General features: G+C 43.1%; 1 protein-coding gene across 12 annotated transcripts in view; it reads left to right on the plus strand.

Moving 5' to 3' along the window:
• The window catches only part of ABLIM1 (actin binding LIM protein 1), a 324,103-nt gene that overhangs the window by 292,611 nt on the left and 3,531 nt on the right, over window positions 1–27,961 (plus strand). For 5 of the 12 annotated variants that reach the window (XR_012905702.2, XR_012905703.2, XR_012905699.2 and 2 more), the window contains 8 exons: window positions 6,823–6,927; window positions 8,819–8,866; window positions 11,827–11,973; window positions 14,720–14,814; window positions 16,650–16,746; window positions 18,611–18,666; window positions 18,964–19,024; window positions 23,009–24,927. Coding sequence is in view for 1 of the 12 variants with exons in the window: in XM_089780202.1 (XP_089636328.1) it covers window positions 6,823–6,927; window positions 8,819–8,866; window positions 11,827–11,973; window positions 14,723–14,814; window positions 16,650–16,746; window positions 18,611–18,666; window positions 18,964–19,024; window positions 23,009–23,016; window positions 24,853–24,927 (689 nt within the window). In the remaining 11 variants the exon portion in view is untranslated. The remainder of the gene's footprint in view (window positions 1–6,822; window positions 6,928–8,818; window positions 8,867–11,826; window positions 11,974–14,719; window positions 14,815–16,649; window positions 16,747–18,610; window positions 18,667–18,963; window positions 19,025–23,008; window positions 24,928–27,961) is intronic. The other 7 variants (XM_089780202.1, XR_012905697.2, XR_012905698.2 and 4 more) reach the window with 7 other exon arrangements.

Genomic DNA, 27,961 nt, shown 5'->3' on the forward strand with positions numbered 1-27,961 from the left:
GGTGGGGGCTGCTCCAGCCTGGCCTGGGCCCACTGCACTGCAGGCAGGGGGCTGCTCCAAACTTAACTGGTTAAACCTAATGTTTAACTGGTTAACGTTTTAAATGATGATTAACATCTCTAATTTCCAACTCCGTATTTGATAGCACTCCTGGCGTATGCATTATGCCAGCATAGACTCATTTAAGCCAGGTCTACATTTATAAAATGTAACTGTTAAGACTTGTGAATCTTTATAGACCTAGTCATGCCGGTAAAAGCCCTAGTGTTACACAGTTCTGGCTCACGCCGGGTCTGGGAGCTCAGACTCCCTTCTACCAGACAGGGGCTGCTGCCACTCCATGCTGCTGCCTCTGTATTGGAAGCAGCCGTGTGGAGTGACAGGCAGCCAGTCTGCATGGGAAGCTGGTTTTTAAACTGGCTTTCTTCATGGGCGAGGTCCCGTGGCATGCCACACTGCTGCCTCAGATACAAAGGCAGCAACACAGTGTGGTAGGAAGCTTCTTGGGAGTGGGGTCGGCGCACACTGGCTGCTGACCCCACCCCTGGGGACTATGGAATAGTCGAGTAACCAATAAGAGTTTGTGAGGTTAAATGACTATTCAGTTAACTGATATTTAACATTCCTACTTCACATGTGAAGCAGAGGCCAGAAATACCTACCCGTTGCTGAACGATGGCTCCCAACAGCCTGAGGAGTGCTGTAAACTGGTGGGAGTTGTCTGGTATTGTCAGTGCCATGGTTATTCAGATCTTCAGAGACTCAAGGTATGTCTAGACTGCATCCCTCTGTCAGCAGAGGGATGCAGATTAGGCAGGTCGACATTGCAAATGAAGCGGGGATTTAAATATCCTGTGCTTAATTTGCATAAAATGGCTGCCTTTTTGCCAACTCAGCACTCTGTCTGCAAAAAGCGGCAGTCTAGAGGGGGATCTGTTGAGAAAGAAAGCCTTTTTCGACAGATCCTGTAAACGTCCTTGCAGGAGGCATAAGAGATCTGTCGAAAAAGGCTTTCTTTCTCGACAGATCCCCCTCTAGACTGCCGCTTTTTGCTGACAGTTGTGAGTCGGCAAAAACGGTGGCCATTTTTATGCAAATTAAGCGTGGGATATTTAAATCCCCGCTTCATTTGCAATGTCGACCTGTCTAATCTGCATCCTTCTGCCAACAGATGGATGTAGTTTAGGCATACCCTCAGTTATAACTTGACAGGACCTGGCTGAGGCTGCATATTTATTACTCTGTGCTTGCTTCTGTGAACTTAGCCCTATTTCTATGGCAGACAACATAAAGATTTGGAGCTGTCTGAAGTGGGGCTTCTTTGGTGGTCAGAGGCATCCCAGAATGCACTGGGCTGTGAGCCAGGCCTGGGATTCCTGGACTGTTGGCTGCAAGCCAGCCTTGCAAGCAAAGAGAAAGTAGCATCAGTAAACAAGAGAGAAGGCAGCAGGGGGATAAGGAATCAGCGAGAGAAAGGCATATACTGATTGGCATTCAGTCAGGGTTGCCTCTGCGGCTGGGGGGAGGGAGGTGGGGTGCAATGCTGGGCAGTTCAGAGTACAGCAGGGGCCAGGAACATGCATTATTATGCAGAAGTTTTTCCTGGTTCTAAATGGTGAGCAGCTTATCTCTGAAGCGTAAGATCCCTGAGTTAAAGAAGAGAATTAGCTAGTGAAAGGAAACAAAATCCCAAGGTTAGGAGCAGGGAAAGCTGTCTGAATTCCACTTCTGACACTGCTGCACCACGATGCTTTTTATAGATTAAAACCCCTTCCGATTGTCTCCTCACCCCACCTGTTAGCATTCCCAAGGTGTTTCAAGTTTCAGTGGTGGCAGATGGAGGGTAGGTCTACACTGCAAAAAAGGTGGGTTTTAGCTCAGGTTAACTAACTTCGATTGAAAGAGTAGTGAAAATGCCTGAGTTCCAGCCCAGGCTCCCTAATGGGCTTGAATTCAAGTTACTAACCAGAGTGGAAGCTGAGTTGCCGTGTCTTCTCGCTGTTCTCCTAATCTGAGTTAGATAACCCAGGTTAAGAACAAACTTCTTTTCTTTGGCGTAGCCATTCCCTGCAGGTTCCAGTGTGTTTTGTGGCTGCTGCAGGGCTCGGGAAGTTTACAAGGTGCCCTAACACAGGCTTGTGTTTGAGGCAGGATGGGACTTGTTCCTTTGCGGACACGGAAGGAATTACATACCTCAAGCCTGCACCTCGTCTAATGCCTGCACCTCAGCCGCAGGTTATCATGGTGGATGAAGGAGCAGAGGAGCGAGTCCATTTATTTACATATATTTTCACACACGTGTGCTCTTTTTTCCTTATATTCCAAACACAGACCATAGAGACAACTCACAGGCTAGAATTCCCTTTGTGATGTCCATTCCATACGTAACTCTAGAAGTATCATGCTAAGAAACATTTGCTTTCTGGAGCAGCAGTGGCTTTCTCTAGGAGGACACTCCAGCAAGACCCCTGATATTAGTTGAGATTGAGGTGCCCTGTCCTAGAGGTTTTGAAAATGAAGCACACCGTAGATTTTTTTTTTCCAGTGGGTTTTCTCATTCCATCATAAACATCTTCCCCTTTTTAGTTAGAACTTCATGGCTGATTCCATTTATCCAGTTCAAAGAAATTCTCCTCAGCAACCAGAACTTGGTATGTTTGGAGTAAAGAGAAAAGTAATTTCTGTTGAAAGAATGACCCATCTTCTGGTCATTCCTGTTGAGATGATCTCCTGCGTGCCTGGCAAAGATGCTGGACTTCCAGATTGGGTCTCAGAGCTGACAAGCATCACTTTTCATTTCTCTTAGTCCATTGTGCTCTCATTTCACCCTTATGTTTTCCCCCTCGCTGTATGTTTTTTACTTTTTTTTTTTCTATCTTCCTTGCAGCTTCATTCTACATAGGTATGTCTTGTCTCAATCATGCGGCTATCCTCATGCATGCAGGGTGGGTGTGATGAGTATTCTTCTCAAAATCTGCATGTGTTTCTTTTACTCACTTGCTGAAATAACAAATTTTCCATTTCTCTGTCTAATGAGATGTTGAATGGTGATGGACTTAACCATGTATGACCACTGTTGAAAACAATATGTAAAATTTTGGGGCAAATGCTATGTCAGAATATGGTTTCATTTGCCCAGAAAGTCTTTTCACTCTCTATTGTATCCCATCACACATACACACACAGAGTTCAGAGCCAATATGATGTATATGCTGTACTTAAGGAGTGTTCATAAACCCTTTTTTCTTAAGAACCATCATTTTCTGAGCCTCTCAGTAGATCAAGCTATCCTTCTGTGTAACTCTTCTCAGCAATTTTCTAGGGACTGTTATAACCAGGTTCTGGAGAGTAAATGATCTGTCGTAATATAGGACGACTCCTTCTCAAATAGCAGCCACTCTGTTGTAGTAGTAGTTGAAGCTTTTAAGTAGCAGTACAAGGCACCAGTCCAGAAGAGCTGTGAAGTGTACTATTCTGTGCAGTGATGGACAGGGGTCCCATCTAGGAGAGACACAGAAGTATCATTCCTCACTAGGGACAGGTGTCACCGGGAAGTTGTTAGAGGGGAACCTCAGGGAACACAACAGAATGGAAACATCTGTGAAGCATCAAGTGCAGGAAGACATGGTTCAATCTCGGTTACCAGGTTATTGGGGCATAATAGTTTGTTTGTTATATAACTTGTTACATCACCTAGATTCCTAGATGTGGGATTATTCAGCACAGATTAGTCAATGTGGTTGTACTCAATAATTTCCAGTCAATATAAAAAGGAATATAGAAGGGCATCAGAGCAGCTAATTATTTATAGAAGCACTAACACATTCACATTCTTGCAAAGCCAGCCTCAGCCTTACCCCAAACATGGCAGTCAATGATCTTCTGACTCTTCCAGACACAGAGACGAGACATGTGAACTAGTTAGTGGCCTAAGGACAGGGTTGGTAGCGGGGATCAGAACACGCAACCCTGGTTCAAATACTAGTTTCCAATGGCATCAGCTTTGCCATCTGTAAAAATTGTGGTGAAGGTCTCAAAGTCAGCCATGTTGTCCCCAGCAGCATTCAGCCAGTAAAATGACAGCAAGATGGGAATTGTAAGTTTTACTCACAAAGCCCATTGTTTTGAACTCATTTCTCTGTTTGCTGCAAGGGATCGCTTCTGATTACCCTTTCTAATGAAATGCTTTTCATGCTAAATGTATGACTACTTACAACCAGTGGGATCAGGAAGACACAATGATGTGTTTGTACACAAGTTTAAAATGTCAAATTACAGGTTGAACCTCTCTAATCCAGCACCTTCTGGTCCGGCAACATCCATGGTCTGGCGTGATTTTAGTTAGCTGGAAGTCCACTTATCATGGGTGTGGCCAATTTTGCTGCAGTCCCATTAAGTTGTTTACAGCCACCAGTCCTGGCTCTGTGTTGTGCTGTTAGTTAGCTCAGATTTACCCCTAAATGTCTTCTAAGAGCCCGTTAATCAGGGGAAGTGCTGGTAATGCTGCTAGACGATATTGACCTACCACAGTCCGGCAAATTCTCTGGCTCAACACTGGTCAGATCCTGAGGGTGCTGGACTAGAAAGGTTCAACCTGTAGCTGTATGTTGAGATTTACAGTGGAGGTGGGGTGGGGGTCTTACTAAAAAGTGGCTTATGTTGTTCTAATAGAAACTAGTTTCTCTTAGCAGTTAGCATAACCAAAATGGTATATTCCCTGGAGTGTGACTTCAAAACACAATATTACATCATTGAATTGCCACACACAGATAACCACGTCATTTTAATTAATGGTACATTGTGCTACTCCTGGCTTGATACATTGTTTTCAAAATTAGCCGTTGGCTGACCCGGAGTCAGCAACATTGTACTAGAAGGCTACGTCTAGATTGGATCCTTTTTTCGGAAAAGGGATGCAAATTAGACGTATCGCAATTGCTAACGAAGCGGGGATTTAAATCTCCCCCTGCTTCATTAGCATAAAAATGGCTGCCGCTTTTTTTCGGCACGGAGCTTTGCCGGAAAAAAGCACCAGTCTAGACGTGGATCTTTCGGAGAATAAAGCCTTTTCCGAAAGATCCCTTAGGCGGAAAAAAGCGCCAGTCTACACGCTTATTTTAAGAGGGATAAGGGATCTTTCGGAAAAGGTTTTATTTTCCAAAAGATCCGCGTCTAGACTGGTGCTTTTTTCCGGCAAAGCTCCGTGCTGAAAAAAGCGGCAGCCATTTTTATGCTAATGAAGTGGGGGAGATTTAAATCCCCGCTTCATTAGCAATTGTGATACGTCTAATTTGCATCCCTTTTCTGAAAAAGGGATGCAATCTAGACATAGCCGAATAGAAGAAACCATAGCACATGGCACATCTGATGGAACAGCACATTTGGGGACTGTGATAGGACCAAGCAATCAGTGGTGCAAATACCTGTTTGCACATGTATTTGAATGGACAGATTTAATGCATGTAAATCATGCCCAAACACAGTGTTTGTGTGTCAATTCCATCGTGTGCATAGACAAGTCATAAGGGTGCAAGTGACTTCCTTCAGCGCCTTAGAAAATTTGGCATTTACATGTATGCTTCACTCAGGGTAGCATGTGCAGTGCATTGCCTTGCCATTTTACTTCGTTTTCAGTTAACTGGCCACCCTGTTAGTGTTTAAAAAAACGGAAACAAAAATACTTTTATAAATTCAGTAATCAGATAAAATATAGAAAACGTGCCTCGCCAAGAGCTCTAGGTTCCGGTTGGAGTTCACAAGAAAGCCTGACTAGAAAATGTGTCCTCCTTGGAGAAGAGCAGTTCTATTCACTGTCACATTTTAAAGCCCATTTTTCCTTTTCTCTTACTCCCTTTTTACGGTGTCACTTAGCTCTGGCTGGCACTGGTGTCTTTCTACACATTTAAAAAAATACAGTGGGGCTTGATTCTCCTTTGGCGTCACGACCTTTGTATACAGTGAGTGCACCTCTCCTCCTCTTCAAACAGGTGTAAATGATGGCAGAAGGTGCAAGAACATGGAGAATCAGGGCCATCGCGTCCTTAGTTTTGGTTAGTGTCCGTGAACTCAGGTGGATGAAACCTTGCTCTCCAGTCTTGATGTCTGGAGTGGGAGGATAAGCACTCCGATGATCCTTCTGCATCATTTCAGCAACCTTCAGTGCACCTGGGTTACTATGGTGGATCTTCTGGGAGGGGAAAGAACAGAATAGTCATATAATGAAGACTCAAGTTGAAGAATTTCAGTTCCTGCATGGCTAAGCAAATAGATTTGTGGGGAATGATGCTCTTAGATGGCTTAGGTGATCTAACAGCTCTTTTCCTTCTGTAAAGTCTGTGGTCCTTTGATTTAGGGGATTGTATTCCAGCTGCCAACATCTGCTTCTACATGCTTGGAAACACATTTCTTTTTGGGTTTACATATCAACTATGATACCACATGCCTGTAACTAATAACCAAAGCCGTCAACCTTGGTACTGAACCATTGCCAAATAACCTTCCCTTCCTCTCTCCCATCCTGCCCTTCTCAGCTCCAGGCTGCCAACACACAGTTCCTGCGTGCATGCTGTCAGCATGAATGTGAGCTGCTTAAAACTCCACTCCAGTCTGAATGTGAATCTCTGTCTCTGAAGGAATATTGAAAAGCAAAGTCATCCAATGCTAGTCAAGTCTGTTGGATATTGTTTGTTTTTATTTTTGCTTTAAACCTCTCTTCCTCCCTGGAGTTTTGAGTTAACTGTCTTTTGGTTGGGTTTTTATTATGCTTGCTTCTTTTTCGCTCTCCCTTCTCTCATTTTGTTTTCTCCATTCTTCTCATTGGAGGCAATGAGCCGTCCAGCGGCCGGAACTCCCCTGTCCCTTATCGGCCAGACAGTCGCCCTCTAACTCCAACTTACGTTCAGGCCCCTAAACATTTCCATGTTCCAGGTAGGAGCTGGCACTCTGTGTCTTGGTGTCCTGTCACAGTGTAGAATGTAGCCTTTGTCACCTCTGTCTTGTCTCCATTATTTCATGCTGTTTTATTTGGTATGTGCACATAGTGCTTTGACTCATAGGGACCTGCTCCTGAACTTGCTGAGCTGTGTCTCTTGTGTTTAGCAAATGTGGAGGAAGGGATTGTGTCTTTATTTTGCCCTGTCAGTCATGGGTTTCAGCATTAGAATGGGTTGTGGCTCAGCATTAGTTAACAGAACTCGGGGAAGTGAGAGAAGGCTCAGGCACTGAATGTCAGCTCGCTCTCTGAGACGTGGTTGGAAGAATTACTCCTGCCTTACAGTAGTAGTGTATGAGAGAGGGAAATAGGGCCTGGAGCACTGATGATGCTCTCCAGCAAGAGCAGTTAAATGTGACAAAGACAACTCCTGACTTGTTTTGCTCTTGAGCAAGACCAATCAAAGTGAGGTCTTTTCGTAACTAACTTCACTTCCCATACAAGGATACGTAAAGTCACCATGTCCTATTTACAAGGGACAGATTGTTTTAAGTCAAATTTACAACTTTTCTACTGTGAAAAACTTTCCAGTTCCTGCATTTAGGTGGAATGAGGAAATGTCCAGTGTAGGCAGGAGGGAATCTATTACATGACTTAAATATCCTCACAGTATTTATAGTTATTTGCTATTCAAGTTGAGACCGTGGTCTACTAGCAGGAACAAAAAAAAGCCACTGTGTCTTTGTGTTCTGAATTTGCCTAGTTTAATCAGTGATAAGAGGGCATTGTCAGGCAGGCTTTACCTTAATTTTCATAGAATTCTAAGGTTAATTTCCTTGATACTAAAGGTAAAGTTGTCTCTCTTAGCTCATTGGACCTATGATGTGCATTGTATACTTCTCAACATTTTCTGTGACAATTGTGCTAGTGTAACCAAAATATATTATTATACAAGAGTGAATGGTTATTTTGCAATACGGATTTTCAGTCCCTAATAGCACTCATTATGCATAATGGGATTCTGATACTTGGTTTTGCAATATAGCATAATTTTGGATCAACTTACCTGTTGCTTTTGTGAAGAACATGTAAGGTTTTGTTTTGTTTTTTAGAATGAAACTTTGCCTGTTTCTAAATGAGCAGCATCTATTTAAAAAGATTCCCAGTTCTTGTAGAGGATGCCATAGAAATACATGTAAGGGTTCTAGGAGTTGCAGTTAAAATCTAATGTATAAAGATAATGTGCTGTACAATATTTGTTGCATAGAAATAATTATCAGAAAACATTGTGGTTTGGTTTAGCACAACACTAGTTAACATTGCATGCAGCGTCTGTCTGGCCCAGTTCAGTGTAATAGTTGGCTGTGTTCGTCAAACTGGCAGATCAGAATGCATGGTCAGTGGGTTTTAATGGGAATTGTAGGTTCACTACATTGCTTTACCCGCGGTCCAACTCATCAGTTGGAAGGGAAATTAAGCTGCTATTGCTGAAGCACAATTTTCCAGACAGTCGTCATTTGGGGTTGCTGTCCCCAAATTGTTTGCATATTCACAGTCAAAATATCTCCTTTGTTTGCATTTCCTCTATAACCTTTATGCTATTAATAAACTTCTAAGTATTTAAAATGAATGGCTCGTGTCTTAGATGCATCAACATGTTGCAAAATAAATGCCAAAGGATTTCATACCACATGTCCGTGACTTTTCACCTGTTCTAGTATTTCCTCAAGTAATCCAGCTCTATGTAGTGTTAGTTAGCTTTCTGGCTTCTTCTTGTGCTAAGTCCTTGGGTTAGTGTGTCTGTTGGTTTGGTGTTGGGTTTTTTCTTTTTAATTTGTAGCTGAAGTCTTCCCCATGTTCACTCATTTCTGCTTTTTAATTCCACAGATCAAGGCATCAACATTTACAGGAAACCACCCATCTATAAACAACATGGTAAAAACCCTCTTTCGTCTCTGTATTTTCTAAGTAGGAGATTCCACTTAGTTAAACATGTATACAACATAGCAGAAAACATTCAGTGTTTCATGTACACAGTGCAAATTGGAACTATTAGTTTAAAAATAACTTCTATTGGGCTGATTGCCAAGTGGACACAATGAGTGGAATTTTGGCCCCAGTGAAGTTGATGACCAAATTCCTGTTGATTTACATGGAACTAGGATTTCATCTTGTGTCTTTAATGTGATTTAGATTCCGTACCTAGCCCTCTTGGTTTTGAGTTTATTTTTCCTGAGTACAGGAATTCATCATGGTAAGACTGTTTTTTTTAAATAGGAGGGTCTCATCATATGTCTTATTAACCTTTGTTTCAGGCAAATAAAGTACAGATTGAACTTCTCTACTCTGGCACACTCTGGTCAACCATCATCCATGGCCTGGCATGATTTTAGTTAGCTGGGTGTCCACTTATCATGAGTGTGGCCAAATTTCCCATGGTTCCATAAAGTTTGTTTATAGACTCCAGTCCTGGTTCTCAGTGTTCTGTGCTGTTGATTAGCTCCGATTTACCCCGAAATGTCTTCTAAGAGCTCCATAAGCGGTGGAAGTGATGGTAATGCTGCTGGCCAGTATTGACCTCATGTGATTCAGCAAATTCTCTGGTTTAGCCTGGGTCATGTCCTGAGAGTGCCGGACTAGAGAGGTTCAACCTGTACAACTCTGTGCTTCTGCCATAAAGATGGAGATATTTATTTGCTGACCAGTATTCCAAATGCAAATTTGCTTAAAGTGCTAAGAACAAGTAGAGTTGTTGAAGGTCTTGTGTGCAGTGTATCGCTGGGGAGGTTGATTTGACTGTCAAAGCCAGTGGAGGAGCTTGGATAGCAAAGTCTTATTTGTTTTTCCAATATTTAGTTTCATTCCTACTCTAAACCTCTTTCCAAACTGTGTATAGTTTAAACATTTTCCCATAATAATAATAATGGGAGCTGTCAACTGATTTGCTACTGCCTGATGCTATGGAACATGGTCTCTGTTATTGCTGAATTCATTCACTGTTGCCTTTTGCTAGGAGTATTGAGTGTTTAATAGGAAAAGGCTATATTTATATTGGTGGGAGAACATGTGACTGTACTTCCTGAGGGAATTACATTTGCCTTTACAGACTCTACGCCAACCATTATAGTTTCTTTGTAGGATTAGGTAACAGATAGACAGAAGTTTTAGATGAGCAGATAATAGAGAGCAGCTGATCTTACAAGAGAAAAAATTTGGAGATCTAGATTAGAAACCAGAGCCCCAGAAAAAGACATCAGTTTTAGACTTCAGTTTTAGAGTTTCTTCTTTTAAAAAAAATTTTAAACCATATTCTCATTTACATTTTTTAATATTCTTTTTGTTTTTTTATGGTTTTAATGTCTTCTCACCCTCCCATTAACATGTGAATGTTTAACCACTGACCTCACCAATTCTAATACGTAAGTACTGTTTGAAGTCATGCTTTTATTATCCCCTAACCAGCTTCCCCAGATTTCTGCATGTTTATGCAGAAATGCCTCCCCATGTTAAAATTGCTTCTATTCCCAATACACATTAAGACAGATATTTTCAAAGGGTACGTCTACACAGTAGCATATACTTTATTTTGAAATAGCTTATTTGGAAGTTCGGTGCTGTCTACACAGCACTTATTTCAAAATAAATTACTATTCCACTGACTTCCTTAATCCTCATACAATGAGGTTTACAGAAAATTGGAGTAAAAAGCCTGTTGTTCTGAATGTATTTAAAAATAACAGGCTTCTTGTGTAGACCGTGCATAAGGTTATTCCGGAATTACAAACGTTATTGAAAAATAACCTTGCAGTACCCATAGTGGCCTAAAGGATTTGGATGTGCATTTCCCATTAATTTTAATGGGAATAAGGGCATCCCAGTTTCTTATGTTGCTTTGACAATCTCAAATTAAATCCATAAACGTTAAAATGTAATGAATCTGTTGTTTTAAAAAACAGCTGCTTCAGCCTCCTAGTTGCTTGTTTTAGAAGATGTCTTTCAATAAAAATAATTCTAGGAATTCATCTCTAGTTTGATGGTCAAAAATAAAACAACTTGACTGAGGCTGATATTTTGTATTTTAAGAAGTAACAAGGGTGTTTTTAATGCAAAGTAAAACATTAGTTTTTTTTCATTTGTCAACGAACAAAAACCACATTGAACATTCCTGCATTATATGAGCATTTGGTCCAGATTTGAATTTTAGATTTCTGCCACACTATTGAGATAATACTCTGGAATTCCTGACAAGTATTTTTAAATATAGCACAATGGTGCATTTTATGTCGGATAACTGTATCTCTCCTGCACAATTGATCTAAACAGAATTTAACATTTATTACTAAACTCAAGCTTGCTTTTGTTACTGAACATGAATGATTTATTAGAGACAGAGCTGTTCAAAGGACTAACACCTTTCTCTGCTTGCTGCAGACCCTTTTGCTGCTGCAGTTTTTCCCCAAAGACATAGGAAATATTTTTAAATGTGGTGGAATTAAACTTAGTGCAACTCCACTGAACTATTTTTGCTTTCTTACCCTAAAGGGAAGACAAGCCAGCACACTGAAGTCTTCATTAATGATCAGCAAACATCAGGAGATTAAGCAAAACACTGTGCGGTGTATTTGCCTGAGTTCTATCTGTCTGATCATTTTAACAGTGTGCTACTCCAGTGAAATACTGTATTTTGTACTGTAGGGAGAGCATAGATTTGAGTCAAAGACATGGATGAAGGAAAGAATTTAACTTACTGCAAGCAGGAAGTAGGCAGCCAAAGGATCACTGCATACACTTTTAATAATTGAACTGCTGTAGAGTATAAAATATTAACAAAATAAGGAAAACCATGACACTGATGTAGGCTATAACATAGCTAAGTTCCCCTGATTGCCATCTAGATGCAGCTGCTTTGGCAGCACAGAGCAAGTCCTCCGAGGATATCATCAAGTCCTCCAAGTTCCCAGCAGCCCATGCTCCAGCACCCAACGAGATACCAAAGATTGAGACGGACCACTGGCCAGGTCCTCCCTCACTTGCGGCTGTAGGTATGCAAAAACAATGAACTAAGTGACGTGGATTACAAGGTACATATAAATACATTAAACTAATAGTGAAACTGTAAGCTCTCAGGGGCAGGAACTGTGTCTGCTGCTGTTTACTCACCACATCACACAGTGAGGCCTTGACTCTGATGAGGGCCTCTGAGCAGTCATGTGCTAGGAATAATAATAGCAAAGAAAACAGGTCTCATAAAAGAACTTTGGGATTGTTAATGTGGATGTTAACTCATAGAGGAGATAAGTTCTGTGCAATTGATTATAGATGGTGCAATGTCTTGACTGCATCATAGAAGCCTGACTTCTTTCAGTTATCGTTCATTTCGTCTGCTAGGCCTATGTTAAAAGTAAATATATTGTGAAAAATGACATTTCTCTGGCCACGTAGCTTTTTCTGTGACAATGCTGAAAGCAATGTGACCGAACAGTCATTGCATAGATACCTTCCGAATGAGACCATGCTAAAAGTTGTGTTTCTCATCTACACCATTTCCACAGAAAGTATACCTTTCTCTTCCATGTTGTTGCATTGGAGATGTCTCATTCATTATGTTTTCTTTAAACCTCATACACAATCATTTTTTTTCGTTTGCACTTGTGACCAGGAGGGACACTAGACAGCTAACTTATGTGTTACTTCTTCAGAGCTGCACAAAGCAGACTCTTTAGGTTGGTTATTTCAGAATTGGGTGACGAATTTGACACTTAACAGCACATTCTGTGTAACTCTTCATAAAACTGTAACGAGTTAGGAATTTAGTGAGATGAGGCAAATAATATAAATGACTTTTTAAAAGGAATCCGTTCACTTAAATATCTTATACACGCCAACTGAAACTTCACAACCTGTAACATCAGATAGATAACTCATAATTAAAAACACCAATGACAACTACAAGACTATGCATTGTCTGTCTGTCTGGTGGGTTCCTTGCTGGCTATTTGGCCATCATCTCCTCTTAGTCGTTACCCATCTGCTAATGGACTGCATTTTGAGTGTTTTTAATCATGCCAATTATGTAAAATGCTCCACTTAACGGCTGAACACAGAACATCCCTAAGTACATTCGGGCCAGTATAGTTTCTGCACAGTCATGTTTAGTTTCTCAGGGGGGAAAAAAGCAATCTGAGAGCTAAAGTATGAAGTAATTGTATTTACAACCGAAACAAAGTCTTGAGTCTGTGTTTAGTTTCGTTGCCTGATTTGCTTGAATGGAGAGGGGTAACGAATGGTGTTCTCCAGGTATCCATTCTAGGATCAACCCTATTCAACATATTCATAAGTGCTCTGGAGAAAGGGGTAAATAGTGAGGTGGCAAAATTTGCAGATGATACAAAACTGCTCAAGATAGTTAAGTCCAAAGTAAACTGGGAAGCGCTTCAAAGGGATCTCTCAAAACTAGGTGGCTGGACAACAAAATGGCAGATGAATTTCAATGTTGATAAATGCAGGCAGGAACAGTGGCCCATGCCTCTGTTTGTCAAAAGGTGGGAATGGATGACGGGAGGGATCATTTGATGATTCCCTGTTCTGTTCATTCCCTTGGGGGCACCTGGCATTGTCCACTGTTGGCAGACAGAACACTGGGCTAGATGGACTTTTGGTCTGACCCAGGTTGGTTGTTCTTACGTACTGAGTCCGATGTCATCCACACAGAGCTAAACTGGACCCCACCAATTAAGAAATAAAAACGAGCATTTCTACCATTCTGCAGAGAGCGTTACAGACAGACTGAGCAAAATGGCATGTCTGGCAAACATATCTTAACCTGTGTCACCTTTTAACTTCCTCCACGCTATACCATTTTGCCATTCCCTGGATAGTATTGTGTTGAATTTACACAGCCTAATGGTTCAACTGCAAGGTTTGGCTTTTACTCAAAAACTCCCATTTGGTTATAAGAGCTTGGACTGATTGTAAAATGAGTCAGGAATTCAGGATATGTCCCACAGGGAGAATACTGCTGTTAGCAAAACTGCCTGTAGCCATGTTATCAAGCCTGTTCATTACTATGCTTTAAAGATCATTAAACCTGCTTCTTATGTACGGTACAGCTGCTTTACTTTGACAGTCTGAATCGGCCACAAAGTGGGTTTAATATAGTTTCTATCCACTTTCAGATACCTCCATTCTGTCAAAGTGGTGTAAAGTGGTTTAGTGCAAATGAGAATCAGGCCATTTTTCTTAGCTATTGGTGCATGAGAGAGAACTTCTAATGCCAACTCTCTGTTGACAGGTGATTTAGGCTCCCCCTCTCTGTTAAATTGATAGCAAACCTCTATGTTAAGTCCAGCTACACTACTGCTGCTCCCCTTCAATTCACTTGTGCGTGTTCTAACCACATGTGAAACTTTGGCTAGTCCAAACCCCAGTCTTGCAGTGATGAAACTGGGACATCAAAACAGCTCCAGTCTCATTGCTATGTAAGTGGAGTGGGTTTTGGAATAGCCCAACTCCACTTTCAGTTGGAGCAAATGCATATCTCCACTGCCTAGTGCAACCAAAGGGTGTGACGTCCAGATTGATAAGGAAGTCTAAACGCTTTGGGAACCAGTGTTCAGCTCAGTGTCATTCCTCGCTGCAGATAAGTGAGAGACCAGAAGGGTATTGGCAGTGGGTTGTCTGGCTCAGTGTTTTGCTTCAGCAAATCAGGTTAGGTCATGCTGTGTAGTAGTCCTTGTAATGATGGGACTGGTATGAGAAAGTTCTCTTTATACCATGGTTTTATGGAAGCAGGAGCTGACATGAGACGCAGATCAAGCGGCAGAGAGGAAGAAGATGAAGAGCTCCAGAGACGTCGGCAGCTACAGGAGGAGCAGCTCATGAAGGTTGTTATAGCCTTATCTTAATGCTGTTTCTGAATAGTCACAATTGGGGGTCTCAAACTCCTGGCCCATGGGCACAATCTGGCCCAGGAGTGCCAGCAGGGGGCTCTCTGTTACCGTTCTCCAAGTCCCGCCCCCTTCCTGCCACCACTCTGCCCTCTCCCCCCATCGTACCTGGTCCCCCCCAAGGACGTGGCCTTGGGGATTACCAGAGGGGGCCTGGCACTGTGCAGCAGCAGCACTTGGGCCCCCCAGTGCTCCCCAAAGCATCAGAAACTGCAGGAAAGTGGAGCAGAATGAGTGTACTCGCTGACTGTGCCCCACAGTTTCCGCCACCGTGCGGGATACAGGGGATCTGACTGTTGCTACTGTCCCATGCCAGGCCCCCAGTAATGCCTGAGCCGCTCTCTCAGGGGATAGGGTGCCATGGGTTGGAGAGGCCAGGGCAATAGCAGGAAAAGGCAGATTTGGGCAATGGTAACAGACAGTCCCCTCCACCCCCCAGCCCACCAGAACTTCCATGCCAGCTTGCACAATGGCTACAGACAGTTTGAGACCCCTGTTCAAAATCCTCCACTATGCACCATGGATGGACTTTTCATGAGCAATTTTGACTGTTTTAATAAACGGATCCACCAGTGTGCTTTGCCTACACAGGTTGAACCTCCCAAATCCGGAACGCTCTGGTCCGGCAACATCTGTGGTCCAGCAGGGCCTGGGATGTTGCTGGACTAAAGAACCCCAGAGCTGGGCCAGATGGCATCTGGGAATCCCCCACCCTGGCCTAGAGCCCCCAGCATCAATGGGGTTGGGTGGCAGCCAGAGCCCGAGCCCCAGCCAAGGAATCCCCCAGTGTCAGTGGGGCGGCCTGGGATCTCCCACCCGGGCCAGGAATCTCCTGCTCTTAGCAGGGCCACGTTGCTGAGGAGTCCCATCCCCAGCTGGGCTGCCTGCAGTCGGGTGGCCCCAGCCAGGAACCCCAAGAAACTGCCAGTGGCATTGGGGCTGGGATGACCGAGGAGCTTGCAGCGGAGAACTCCCAACTGAGTGGGGCAGGCGGTTGGAATGCCCAGCGGCGGTAGGACAGCCCCAGCAGCGGGGCAGGGTGGCTAGACAGCCTCAGCTGGGGAACCCCCGGCAGCAGCATGGCCAGTGTCCATGTGGCCCCAGCCGGGAACACTCTGTAGCAGCGGGACCAGCAGCAGCCAAGTGGTCCCCACTGGGGACCTTGATAGTGGTGGGAAACAAGGTAGGGAGCTGTGGTGGACCAGCTTAATGGGACAAGCAGCAGGGCACGGATGCCCCGGGAGAGGAGCCCAGGAGCGGGGCAGCTAGCAGCTGACCTCCCCTGTTCTGGCAAACTCCCTGGTCTGGGACAGCTCAGGTCCCAAGGGTGCTGGACCAGGGAGGTTCAACCTGTATATACATGTACAGTAGACTTCTGATAATCCGGCACCTTTGGGACCCGTGGGTGTTGGATTATCGGCTATGCCGGAGTATCAGGAGGTACTCTGGCAGGAGGGCTGTGACGGGTCAGCAGGGAACGGCACGGCATGGGGTGAACCCTCCGCTCTTTTGCAGGGAGGCAGGGGAAGCCCTGCACAGCCGCCAGCAGCAGGCCAGCTGGGGCTGCAAGCGGCAGTGGTGACTTGGGGAAGCGGCGGGTCAGTTTCAGCAGCGGCAGCGGCGGACTTGGCAAAGCAGCACTGAGCAGCTCCAATTGTCCGGCTGGCCGGAGCACTTCCGGGTTCCAGTTGGTGCCGGACTATCGGGAGTGCCGGACCACTGGATGCCGGACAATTGGAATTTTACTGTATATTTTCTCTTCCCTTTTATAGCTTAACTCAGGTCTGGGGCAATTGATATTAAAAGAAGAAATGGAAAAGGAGACTCGCGATAGGCCACCTCTTCCAGCCAGCCGTTACGATTCTCCAGGTAATTCATGGAAGCAAAAGAGGTGAAAACTGTCTCTTAAGTGGTCTATGGAAGCCCACGTGGAGTGTGTGCTTGGACACTGGGCGTTCACTCCTGAATGTCTTGGTCTACACTTGTTTAATCTAGAAATAATACCGTATTGCGGATTTTAGAAGGAACTTCTTGGAGGGATAACGCCTTCTCGACAGAATGTGTGATGTAAAGTTTGGTCCTGGTAACGGGGCCCAGTGGACACTTAGCACAAACTAGTTGGCTAGCTAATTAAATTACAACAAACTAAACACACCTTGCCTGCCCTTGAGCTTCACATAGCCTCTTAACCTTTCCCACAGGGGAAGAGGAAATCAGCAATGCCGTAGAGAGCAGGGCAACACATTCCAAAGCACTGGATCTTAGTGAGTCACTGTCTGCCTGTGGAAGCTCGCATTTCAGTCGGATGCGTTGCATTCCAGAGAAACGGCAAACGTTTCAGCTGTGCTCAACTCTTTGCTTGTAGGGGGGCCAGCGATGCCGCCAAGAGTTTGGCCTTTTGTATATATATTTTTAACCTTTTTTTTTTCCCCCCGGTGCACCTTTATGCCCTTCCCAGAGTGCCAAGGATTATTTCTCACGTGCTTTACTTCATTTTCCTTGCCCTTGAGGCCCTGCATCGTAAGTCTGCTCCAAGCCAACAAAGGTCAAGAGCAGCTCCCTGAGGAACCAGCTATTGCCATTACTCCAGCATCCTAGGCAATGGCTGTACAGCAAAACAACAGTCTTCATTCTTCCCTGTTATATTAATAGGCGGTGTCTACAGCAATGCCAGCCGCCTTGGCCAGGAAGAGAAGGAGCAGGCTAAGGCTTAGATCTCTCTTGACGCCTTTCATGGCCACAGGGCTTGGGGGCTTTCCAATGCCATCAGAACTCACAAAATAAGTAAATGCATTGGCTAGAGAGTCACCTTCAATGGAAGTTTTTCCATGCCCTTTTGCACTGTTACATGATCATTGCTAATTGGCAGCGCCTCTGCCGTTTGTCAGATCTGTGGACTGCTGGTCAGACAAACTGGTGCCTTTATCAATATCTCTCATCTCCAGAACACCGGGTCCTTTGCACCTACCATTTTTTAATGTCTCCTTGAACCAGAGACCACAGGGCTTACTTACATTTTTGACTGAAGCAGCTTGTCTGAGGAGGGGGAGGGATGCTAATTGCAGAGCAGAAGGAAGAAAGTCCCTGTAATGGAAAATGAATTACATGTTTTAACTCCGGAGATGCTACTGTAGGACCACACATTTGATCACGTGCTTAACATTGAAAGCCAAAGAAATGCCAAAATGTTGCTGTGCTTTCTGGCATCCGCTGAGACATTAAGCAGAAGCATTGTGATACCACAGGAGGGCCTGTTTCCTTGCTATTTTAGATGAAACCAGAAGGGCTGGAGCCTGTATCCTGGTCAGGCAAGTTTCCTTAATGCAGCTGGGATAAGCTTTGGAAGCTAGATGCTTAATCAAGCCAAAGCCCCAGAATGGTTGTGGTTCAACCGCTACTACTGTCCCTAACCTTGCTCCCAGTGAAGTCATGGTGTTGTGTACGTATTTGGCTCTCTTAGCCAGGTTTTTAATATTTGTTAGTCCTGTTTCTCACGCTTCATTGCACTATGCCCTTTTTTGACAACCCAAATTACCACACAGCCCCTGGAAGGGGGACTGAAGACTGACTGAGTGGGCCAAAGCCGGAGCACTGCCACCCTGGGAGCAGGGCCTGCTCTGGAGCCTTAGTCCACAATTTGAGATCTGCTTCCCCAAATGGTCTGACTAGGACTTTCCAGTGGATTTTTGGTGTTTTATTAAAAAAAAAAACCTTTTCTCTCCTCCCCATTTAGCCTCAGCCTCCAAAACCTCCTCCCTCCCTGGCTACGGAAGAAATGGACTGCATAGGGTAAGATGGCAGCAGTGTGGAGAAGCAAAAGGTGGAGTTAAGGCAGAGTCTGTGGTATTGATTTCCCTGGCGATCCCATCAGGCTTCTGAATTGGATGGATCTTGCTTTAAAAATTAAGATCCATAAAACAAAATTCACCTGCTACAGGGAGCTTTGCCCCCACCCCATTGACTAGATTTTACTAGAAATGTGTACCATGTGGCAAGTCCTGAAGCCCTTCCTGTGAGCAATACCTGCACTTTCATGCAGATGTGAACTGTGTCTTTATGTGTCTTGTCTTTTCCTTCCTGTTACAGCCTGTGTCTACAGACTTTGGTCAGTACAATAGTTATGGGGATGTGAGCAGTGGTGTTCGAGGTAAGGTTGAGTTGGGCTTTTTTTTTTTCTTGTTTTGCTTTGATCTCAGGGTGAACTGTGACTCTCGCTTTGGTTTCTGCAGTTCCTTTTTAAGGCAGTAAATGTGGTTGGGTTCCTGTCTGTGTTTCCATTTTTATCCCCGTCCGGTAAACTCCATAGTTAATTTAAAATATGTACAGAGAGGTGGTTGTATTAGTCTGATCTTGGTAAAACAAAACAGCTGTCATGTAGCAGACATTTGTCAGCTTTATTTTTCCAAACTCTTTGAGTTAGATTCTCATTTATAGAAGGGCTTTGCTCTGACATTGCAAAGGGGTTTTAGTGTAAATGAGAATCAAACCTTATGTATTAATTCAGGCATACACACTGAGTTCTGCTTCGCTGTATTAGAGACCTGCAAACTTTAAACCGTGGGCAGTAAAGTCTGGAACCATGAGCCTCCAGGTTAGGAGATGGGGAGTGCTAAATTCTAATCCCAGCTCTTGTCATTGCCTTGGACTTTTAGGCCAAACATGTTGTTTCTGTTGTGAGAAATGCACCAGATAAAAATGGCAAGGTGCTGTTACAGAGCACTTGGAGGCTGCTCAGAGGTGTAGATTCTGTTTCCTAATTTAGAAATGAGTCGGGGACCACAGTGGTCAACATGTCCATGTCTAACGTTCATTCTGAAAGCTCAGGCACATCAGGTTCTAGTTCCCATATCTGCTCTGCTGGTGCAAATCAGAAGTCACTCCCTGCACAACCCCACTGGCTTACGTTGTGTACAAATGCTGAGAGTGAAACTGGAATTGGACCCTTTGCCTATATCACTTGTTACTGCTGCAGTGTGCCGCAAGTTGTACTGATTATGGCACATAGGTGCCAAAGTATGAAGTGACACAAGACATCATAGGGGACTCAATCATCTCCAAAGCAGGAGAAATGCTTTGTCCTTTTAAAACTTTCTTTAGCTTCACCTTTTGAGGGCCAGCCTAGTTGCTTTGGAACTAGTGCTGCCAGTGAGAGTCCATTGCTCTGCAAACTGACCGCCTCCAGGAGAACCACAATGGCAGTGGCACCATGACATGCCTCTTGTTGGAGTAGTCTTGTGGGTCCATGAAGAGAGTCTCATGTAGGCCTTCCCAGCCAGGGAAAGTCGCTATCGTATGGAGAAGGGAAGGTGCCCTTCGTTCAGATTTTCGCCTAGGAATCAGGCCCTGTTTGCACGATTATTTGTAAATGAGCAGGTAAAAAAAAAAAGTTCATTTTAAAACAAGGGTTGCGTTCCCATGTATCATGTTTCCTACATGGTTAGCAGTGGTGACAGCTAGCCATGTGTCACCTCAGACAGTGAGCTCTGCTGACTCAAGAGGTAACAATATTATTTTCTTCTCATACGGGACCCATAATCCTGCTCATGTAATTGGACTGGCCAGACTTTCTTCCTCCCTACTCTGTGGTAGAGCCCCCAGAGTGCTCTGTCCCACGTGCTGCTTGTACCGCCTTGTGTACCTCCCCACCCAGAACTCAGAGGTGCTATGGTTTTCCCACAATGCAATCAGTTAGATACTGTGGATGCTCAGTCTAGGTTGACACAAGGTTTGCTGGGCAAAATGCTTAGGAGTGCACACGGCTCAACCTGTGTGTCGTAACAGGTCAGACGTGGGTGTCATAACCTGGCTACAAACACACGGCTAAAGTTATGACATAATTTTAGGCTTCAAAAATGGACGTGACTGTGAACTCAGGCCTTATTATGTCAGGCAGCTGGGTGTGCTAAGCTGCCATCTGCTATTTAGTATCATTTTTTTCGTTTTCCAAAAGATCTTTAGGGTAGGAAATCCCAGGTCCTGGTGCCAGTGAGGTTAACTGCTTATCTGACAAGTGAAGAACCTCTTGGGATAACCTTCAGGGCATTCAGGCAGAACAGATGGCCCCAAGCATGTGGACCAGGACTGGAGAGGTTCTAAAGGGCAGGATCCCAGTCATTTGCATGCACAAATTTAGCATTTAGGAGTCCCCAGTGAGCTATTCTAGACTTCCAGAGCATGTCAGGTATTTCACAGCACTTCATTGCCATGTAAAACGTCAGGGTGCTGGATGAATCAGTTGATGGAGAAACCTACAGGATAAAATCAAGCCAACTTCTCTGCGTTTCATCTGTATTAAACAGTGCAGAGCCTACACTTGTCGTCTTCTCTATGATTTACTTGGAACTTACTTTACATAGCAGAACAGGGACAACTGGTATTTTTTTATATCTGCCATTGTACTGAATATAGAGACGGACAAGCCTCTTTAGTACTAAACAGTCAAATGTCAAATTCTACATGTGCTAAAAGCGCTGCAGGGTTGTTCAGATGTACATTGTATGCATCAATAGGCAGGTGCTTCTCCAGACGTGATTATTTCTCCAGATGGATCTAGCCAGGAATGACAAATGATCTGGTATATCTGAGTTTGTTGAAACCTTTCCTAGTCCCTGTGACATTTTCTCCACTGCTCTAAGAATGTGGCTTATGTTGTATATTCAGCTCTCCTCTCCAAGTGAAGAGATGCTAACCAATGCCCGGCATAATAGCGTGCAGCAGAGAGCTCCATGTATTTTTCGTATCCCGTACACAGAGAATATGTACTTAGTTTCTGTATATCTCATTTTAGGGAGTAGGCCTCTGGATCAGGTTAGTTAAGATTTCTGGGTTCTGTTCCCAGCTGTACCGTCATCTTGTGCGGCTTTGGCCTTTCAGTAGGAGTTCCAGTGGCCCTCTTTGATAATCTCACCCTTAGATTCTGTCTGAACTATGCAATCCATAGACCTGGATAAAATAATTTGTCAGGTCATTTTTAAAATACTTTTTCAAACAGTCTGAAAATTTCCACAAAAAATGTTTGCATCATTTGGACCTTTGAAATTTTTGACTCCGCAAAAAGTTTTCCCCAGGCCCATCTACAGTAAATCTTCATGGCTCTGGGAGAGTTAGAAAATCCATGAGACACAGACAAAGTCCCTACCCTTTGCTAAGAGTGCCATGTTTGCTGATGTGGTCGGAGTTCAGTGTGCTCTTAGGCTATGTCTACACTGCATGCTTATTTCAAAATAACAGAGCATGCGTCTACACGGCAAGCCCGTTATTTCAAAATAATTTTGAAATAACGGGCTTCTTACTCCGACTTCTGTGACCCTCATTTTACAAGGAGTAAGGGAAGTCGAAGGAAGAATATTCTTCCTTCGACTTCCTGCTGTGTAGACAGCACCAAAAGCTGAGCTAAGGTACTTCGACTTCAGCTACGCAATTAGCATAGCTGAAGTTGCATATCTTAACTCGACTTTAGCCCGCAGTGTAGACATCCCTGCAGAAAATAATATTTTGATGGTGATTATTTACTTTAACTAATTTGCATTTCTGCACTTATGAACATTACTTGAATTGACCCACAATAAATATCTTTCTTCTAGCTGTACCCTACTGCTCATGTTCTTTAGCTTAATGACTTAGTACTTACACAGGAAGAGTGTACTGATTTAATGAAGTCAATTTCCAAACCAGTGCCATTAAATTTGGTACCATTTTCTCATTGGGATAAGGCTTTAGATTCTACTTCCCTTCTGCCTTAAATTTTTCCCTTGGCTTCAGCAGAAACTGGATCAGGCCTTTGCATTCAAGTCAATCAAAATATCTCACGTATCCCAAACAACATCAGTGCATCAAGTTACAGTGCTGTAGATTGACTGTGACAGAGACCATTTTCTTTTTCATGCTTAATTATAAAATAAGCTGAGATGAGTTACTGAAGCTAATACAGGATACACTTTTAATTGATAATAACTATCTTCCTATATCTCTAGGAAGCATCAATAGTGTTAAAGTGGTGAACAGTGAGCTGCTGTTTGCTGTAGGCTACAAACTTCTGCTTTCACTCAATAATTAAAATATTCTGTTTGATGTTTGTGACCAATCCATGTTCCGCATTTTAATGCTGACAGGATTTTCCTTTGCTTTTCAGATTTCCAGGTAGAGTACGGGTTTTCATCCATCAACTAACACCAGAGATAAAAACATCCATTCCGTTATTCAAGTCTGAATGACTGCTTCAGGGAAGGGTTTTTTAAGACATTTGTTTCGGGTTATCTGCATGTTTAAGCATAATCAACGATGTAGACTTTTATCGACAAGGGACAGGCACAGCTAACAGATTCTTCCTGTTACAGTCCCAGAACTGTATGGGTGAGAAGGCCCGCACGCCCGTTTTGTGATCTGCTTTGCAAAGCTAACTGATGTTGAAATGAAAGTTATCTTTAGTGGTTCCTGCTTCTTGATATCTGACCATGGTTTCTCTCTCCCCTTTGTCTTCTTCCAACCAAAGGGTGGTCTAGACACATTGTTCTTCATTCTGGGAGCCCCTGTTTTCCGTACTGTGAGCCCCAAACTCTCCCATAGCTGTGAACAAGGAATTCACCCTCCAACTGAGAAGTCTGGCTAGTGGTCTCCTATGATGAGGTCATCGTAGGTCTTCCAGCAGTAGATGCTTTTGCAAGTGCCAAGGCCCTCCTTTCCAGATCCTAATAACTTGTTGCCAATGCATATCCTAATGAATGTTCACAATATGTATTTGTACATAGGAAGGCCCAAGGAAGGCCCAACATAATTGGCCTGTAGGTGCTATTGCAATATAGATGCTACATATTGATAATAATTTAAATCCTTGGGCAAATTGTTTATGTACCATATCAAAAACTGATCTCTGGTGAGAGGATAACAGATTGCATGAGATATTTATGTTTTGCCACATACTATGTATAAAGTGTGGTTCTGCTGTGAACAATAACTAAGTAGAAATGGCACCTTCCTAACCAAGAGCTGCTTCCTGTGTGACAAAAATAAAATGGTATCACCGTAGAGCCAATATACCCAGCAGGTTGTAAGCTGGAGACTGTTCATGCTGATACATGTTCAGCAGAATTGTTCACTAGATGCCCGATATGACTCCCACTGAGGTAAAAGAATCTCTTTTCATTGATCTCAGTGGAAGTTGCCCTAAGTTTCGGTCAGTTGTCCCTTTGCAAATCCACAAAAGGCATTAGATTTCCATGGGTGCCAATGAGGATAAAATGGAAAAGTAGGCAGCCCGGGTTAAATGGAATCTTTGTAAGAGGCCTTTATTACAGTGGTAGAAAAAGTTTACTTGTAAAGTGAGCATCTTGGATATAACTGAGTGGCATTTGTTATGGGAATTTCATGGTGCCCTTTTTGCAGTCACTTTTTCAGAGTCAAGCCACACTCTTAACTGTGTCGAAGCGATTGATATAATTGACATTTTGCTACTGAATAATGACTTCTTCACAAGCAAAAATACTTTCCAGGGAAGACTGTTGATTTCCAACTTGTAAGAGGGTGAATGAAATGTAATCCACAGAAGGAAATGGCTATGACAGTTGCAAGGGGCAGGCTAACCAAGTGGTTGACTAGTACCATGGCATGTCATCATGTGGAGTCTGAGTTCAGGTTCCAAGCTACAAGCCCAGAGAGAAACACGTTCAGTCACAGGGGTGGGAAAGGTATGACCACTCTCCAGTAACCCCTACATTGACTGCGGGTGGGTTCCACAATGAGCCATTTCCAGAGCCTACTGAGCAGAAAGCAAATCAGAGCCTTTGAGGGAAGGAAAATTGGAGATGGGCTCCGGAGCTCATAAGCAGTAGTGGTGAGAGGGATCCCTATGATGAGTAATTGTTAAGCGCTGAGGAAAGTTTGAGCATAAATTCACTCTGTTTTCACTGTTACATGAGTACCTTTACCCCGTGTGTGTATGTAACCTGTGTGTCTGACGTATACCTGTATCCGATGCAGTCCCTCCCGGATGGTCATGTCCCTGGAATGAGAATGGACAGAGGAGTGTCTATGCCTAACATGTTGGAACCAAAGGCAAGTGCAGCTGTTACTCACTTTCCTTCGAGACAGTGAAGGTTTGACTATGTACTGCAGACGAGATGCCATAGGAAATGTCTTGAATCCCCATTGTTTTTCTTTTACCTCATCCCAATTGTTGCTCCTTATGTGCCAAACCTCTCCCTCTGCATTGGACCTCACCTGGCATGGGTGCACCTCCTGTCTGCTCCTGGGGTGGGCAAGAGCAGCCACAGCATGCAGCCTCTCAGAGGGCTTTCACGGGACAACACTGAAAGGTTGAAAGTGCTTGAGTGGTGCCAAATGCAGCTAGTTCTCTAGCTAGCAGTGAAGCTGCCACCTTCAAAGACCCAAAATAGCAGGAGCCCACAATGCTTAAACCTGGATAAACATGCATCTCTATGACAGGCACATGTAACTGCAGTGAGGCAGGGTTAGTTACAGAGCATTGGTGGAAAGGGAAAGGCTTAATTCTCACACTAGGGCCTCTACAGACCACTCAGGCCATGGAAAGAGACCTGAATACGGGTCTTACTAGGAGCATCAGATCCTAAAAATTAAATACATTTTGATACTCAAGTTACGGGAGCAGGAAGAGAAGTCTTTGTACATGGACACTGTCCACCTTATCCAACTGTATAAGCTGATTGGTAGTAGAACAAATGCAGTTTCAGCAAAACTGTTATGTTTCTCCTTACAACATGTCTGGTACCTGTGGGTTACAGGCACAGACCTTTGTAGGGGGCACGCACTAACCCATAAGAAAAGATCATTCTCCTTATTAAAAAATAATGTGAAACTGCCTGGTATAGATGCATTTTCCCTATATTTGCTTTCTAACAAAACTCCTACCAGACTCTTTCCTTTCCACTGTATGAGAAACAATCAAATTCCAGGCATGTCCCATTATTCTGGCACAATCAAACCCCGATCTTGCTTTAAGTTGTGATCAGAGAAACCTGCATACCAAATATGGTGGACCTAGCTCTTACCGTTCAGGAGGAGTTCTTGAACAAATGGACTCTCAGACATTTCTAAAATATATAGTAAGATACGTCTACCTTGGGGGATCCCCCACTCCCAGATCTTGCTGTATTCTGTCTCCTTGCTCCAATATAATGCCTGCTTCATGCAGCAGCCACCATTGCTGTACCAAGGCAACCTATTTTTAAATCACTGGGTTTTTTTCTTGCTTTGGGAGGCAAATTCTGCCATTTTCCTGAGGGTAACATTTATGAGTTTGTTGAAGTAAAAGTTTGATTTGTCTTGACATTTAATAATGTAGGACCTGATCCTCAGCAGGTATAAATTGGTGTAGCCCAAGTAAATTCAGCTGAGCAACACCAACTTCATTGAGCTGAGGGTCTGGTTCAAAATGTGTGTGTGTGTATTGCCCAGGAAAAAAATGTGGAATGTGGAAAACAGTGAATTTCATGGAACACCACTCAATAGAAACAAGCAAAGGATACCTCAAAAGGAGGTTGTCACTTGTGTATTCTGAAACCAAGAGTTATGAACTAAGCTATGTCATGAATTTTTAATCATAAAATGTGATGACCTCAAACCTTTGAAATAAGTTTTCCCTGTGTTCACTGTGGTTGTTTTATGGCACGTTACACTTCATATAAAATTGTATATTGTATTCTTTTAAGTATTGAACAGAAACCATGTAATGTAAAGTATGAGTAGAACTAATTGTACAATTGTGAGAGTGTCAGACTTTACTAAGACATCTTGGTTGTAAGATACGGTTAAGTACACATTATTTAAGTTATTAACCACAATAAACTCAATGGTATGTTCATTTATGACTGAATCTTATTTGTTATTCTTCTGAAAAGTTTGCTGGGATAGTTGATGACAATGAAATGAACTTAGTGAGGCAGGACAAGACACCGTTTTGGTCACAGTGATAATCTTAATTTCTAAGAATGTTAAGTGTATTTTTCATATTGGTTGGTTGCATAGGGGTTTCTGAGAGAGGAATTAGTGATCTTGGTCAAATGTCCAAATCACTAAAATTAGCACCACAGCTAGCAATAAAGACTAATCCAGTTAGCACCAAAGCCCATGGAGAAACTCATGTTGACTTCAGTAAGAGTTGGGCCCTAATTGAGAAGTTTATGGGCATGCTCAGCAGTGAGGCCAAAGAGAAAATGGACAAAAGAGAGTGGACCATTAGCAGTTCTGTTATCTTTAGACTTGGTCTCTCTAAGTTACAGCAAGGACACATGAGTGTCTCAGCAAAGGAACACCTACACCATTGTTGTCTATGCTGTAGATGTTTGGTAACTAAACAGAGAACTTTAGTTTCCAGCACTGTGAATTTTATGTACGTATTTCAGACATCATATTTTATTTATTCTTTTTTGTGGCATATCATTTTGATTGGGTTAGACCGATTAGGGAATAACTGACAGGAAAAACTCCAAGTCTTTTCATTTCTAAACTCTGGCATTAAACCTATCCAAAAAATGAAGAGCATGATATTTCTTAGTCCCAAAAACTGATTATACATAATATCTAGTACAATGTTAATCAAACCAGAAAACCTCATCAAATATTTTATAGAAGATTCAATGGATGTATGCCATATTAAAGAAGGGGAAGGCATGTAAGATAAATTGCTACCTATAAAACCTTTTCCTGCAAGCCATCCATCGATGTCAAGGTCAAAAGTACACAGTGAGAACCTGTGACTTGTTTATAAATCAACAAACAACATGAAAATAATTCATCTGATAAATGTCACTCAACACAAGGCCCAATTGCCTGCCTAACAAAGTAAAGAAATGCTCCTTTTTCTGATTATACTTTCTGGTGGGGGTGGTGGTGGTTGAAGAACAATAAACATTAGTTATTTTCCTTAGAATTCTGCACATTATGGCAATCATGAATGCCACATATTTTTGCCTAAATAAATTCCATGCTAACTTGCCAAGGAGTAAAACATTGACTAGAGATGCATCTTTGTGGCTAAAAGCATGCATATAGATATAGATATATCTTTATATAAGTCTGTGGGAATTGTGTTTATACAGAAATGAAAATG

This window comes from Pelodiscus sinensis, chromosome 8, assembly GCF_052426305.1.
Source record: "Pelodiscus sinensis isolate ZL-2025 chromosome 8, ASM5242630v1, whole genome shotgun sequence".
NCBI lineage: Eukaryota > Metazoa > Chordata > Testudines > Trionychidae > Pelodiscus > Pelodiscus sinensis.